Source organism: Sinocyclocheilus anshuiensis, unplaced genomic scaffold (genome assembly GCF_001515605.1).
Source record: "Sinocyclocheilus anshuiensis isolate Anshui unplaced genomic scaffold, SAMN03320099.WGS_v1.1 scaffold2264, whole genome shotgun sequence".
Classification (NCBI taxonomy): domain Eukaryota; kingdom Metazoa; phylum Chordata; class Actinopteri; order Cypriniformes; family Cyprinidae; genus Sinocyclocheilus; species Sinocyclocheilus anshuiensis.
This window is the reverse complement of record NW_015547734.1, coordinates 122,087-124,453: the sequence shown is the minus strand read 5'-3', so window position 1 is coordinate 124,453 and position 2,367 is coordinate 122,087. Positions and strand designations below refer to the sequence as shown.

The 2,367-nt window shown below is 33.8% G+C and overlaps 1 protein-coding gene across 1 annotated transcript in view; it reads right to left on the bottom strand.

Moving 5' to 3' along the window:
* Positions 1–331: 331 nt before the first annotated feature.
* Positions 332–2,367, bottom strand: part of LOC107704360 (rRNA-processing protein FCF1 homolog) — an 18,858-nt gene continuing 16,822 nt past the window's right edge. The window contains exon 8 of the mRNA XM_016507272.1: positions 332–984. Coding sequence (XP_016362758.1) covers positions 936–984 — 49 coding nt within the window. The 3' untranslated portion in view covers positions 332–935. The remainder of the gene's footprint in view (positions 985–2,367) is intronic.

Below are 2,367 nucleotides of genomic sequence, written 5' to 3'. Positions count from 1 at the left end.
CTGCCAGTTTTTTACCGTAAATTTTACGGAATTTTTTTTACAGTCAATGCTCACTGATTTGTGATAATTTTACACATACGGCAGTGTAGTGATTTTAAGACAGGTATAAATCATTCCTCAGAACAGCAAAAGCTAGATAGTAAAAAAAATAATATATATAGCTAGCTGAACATTGTCAGAATACAGTAGCCCATTTTAAAATGAATTGCATTCAAATCATCCTGTGTAGGCCTGCACAATGTAAATATGGTTTTAGCCACATGAAGCTAACAATAATTAACAATAATAATTGACAAACAACAATAATTTGAAATAAACAAGGATACTGATAACTTGTCTATCAATGGTGATTTTTATTTACGACAGCCTCCAAGCAGATGGAATCCAACCAGATGTGTAAACAACTGACAGAGATGTCATTAAGATAAAGACAAAAGAATGTGGTCAGCAAATAAATCCTAAGATCCTAAACGGACATATAAGAGTACCAGGGAGTGGCTTCACGGGAAATGTTCATTATTTTTTAACACTGCATTGTTGAGCTGTTAACATACTGTAATAGTTAAAGGCTACTTGGCCAATTTAATGTGTTTGATTAAATCAATATTATTGTTGGGAGACACCAAATAATTTAAATCAATAACACATTAATATCAATAAGAGGAGATCCTAGATCACTGAAGTTCCCCACAATAGCCACTAGATTTGGACTCATGTCGTTTCCATTGGTTGCAGATAATTTTCTTCCTATTTCCCCCTCCTTTTAATTTCCTCTAATGTACTCTGAGCTGCTAGAATCTGGGCTGCCAAAAACTTTATTGTACTGAGTTCTGAACAATATTCACAAGGGAAATCATTTAAAGGTAGAAGGTGGGGGATCTCCACCAAACAAATTCTTATAACAAAAAAAAAAAAAAAACACAAACATCTATGTTCTACAACCGTGGTGCACCATAATCGTCTGGCATTCTCTCAATGTTATACCTGTAAAAAACATTATAAGTTTTATTAATTTACATAGGTGACAAGATAATTTTCTTCTGTTACAATAAATACAAAAATATACATAATATAAATTCATATAGAAATACACACACATACATATACAAGTCTAAATTGAGCCATTCAGTAAAGCTACACCACACTTGATTACGGTTACTCAGTCAGAAAATCTTTATAGAATCTCCTGTAATGACAATAGGTGTGTTTGACTTGATTCGGCGCTGCACAGACCGATCAGTGTGACTTGAAGCAATGCACGCCAGTTAGAAATTTTGTCCGACATGAAACGGTGGTGATGCTATGTCACTGAAACATATGCCATCAAAGTCCAGTGAGAGTGATTTGAGACCAGCTGGCTGGCTCAATCTGTGCAGCTTCTCCAGAGTGGTTGGACGCTCTGATAACAATACAGCTGTTATACCATTGGCCAGACTCATCATTACAACGATCAAGTTTCATGTCATTCTGACACCTTCATTTCCGGTAATGCTCACAAATCTGTGTTTTTATAATAGTACTAACTAATTTCATGTATCCCTATTGTAAAAATAGAATTAAAATAATATGGCATTTTGATGTTATTTTAATAGTATTGGCCTGTTATTTTATTCATCTTTATATAGGTGCCGTATTAAGCAGTGCTTATATTTTTCAATGAATAGTATTTGTTGCTACATGAAAACACTTTATTTCTTTTATTTTTCTTCCTCTCCTTTGGTACAAGTGGACAGCTTCATGGCATCTGTTTGTACATAGTTCTCTGGAACTGTGAATTGTGATATATGTTTCTGATGTGAAACTAAATCTGAATAAAAATGTTGATCATAAATTTTTTTTTTTTTTTAAAAGTACGCAAACACTGCCAGAGCATCACTACGGGAAGCGGAACGTGTACGACTTCATGTCTCCATTTTCAACTCCTCTTCTGACTGCAAGCAGCAAGTCTCACCAAACGTTAAAATCCAGCTACAGCCGGAGTCAAACACACCTAAAAACTAGGGATGCACCGATACCACCATTTTCCAGTACTCGCCCGATACTTTTATTTTTGGTACTTGCCGATACCGATACTTTTATTGCATTTGTAAATTTTTTCAATATTGGGTACAGAAACCAAAAGGGTATGTATAATGTTAGTTGGTTAACTTCATTTATCAAATAGATACAGTCAAACCAAAATTTATTCAGACACCTTCAACATTTCTCACATTATCACAGTTTATTCGCTATAGTTTAGAAAATGGTAATAAAATATAACAAGAACTCAGAGTTAAACTGTGTCAGAACAAATTCATCTTGATAATGTTAGATAATTTTGATAGAAAGGTATGTAATAGATTACAATCAACCAAAAATTATTCAGCT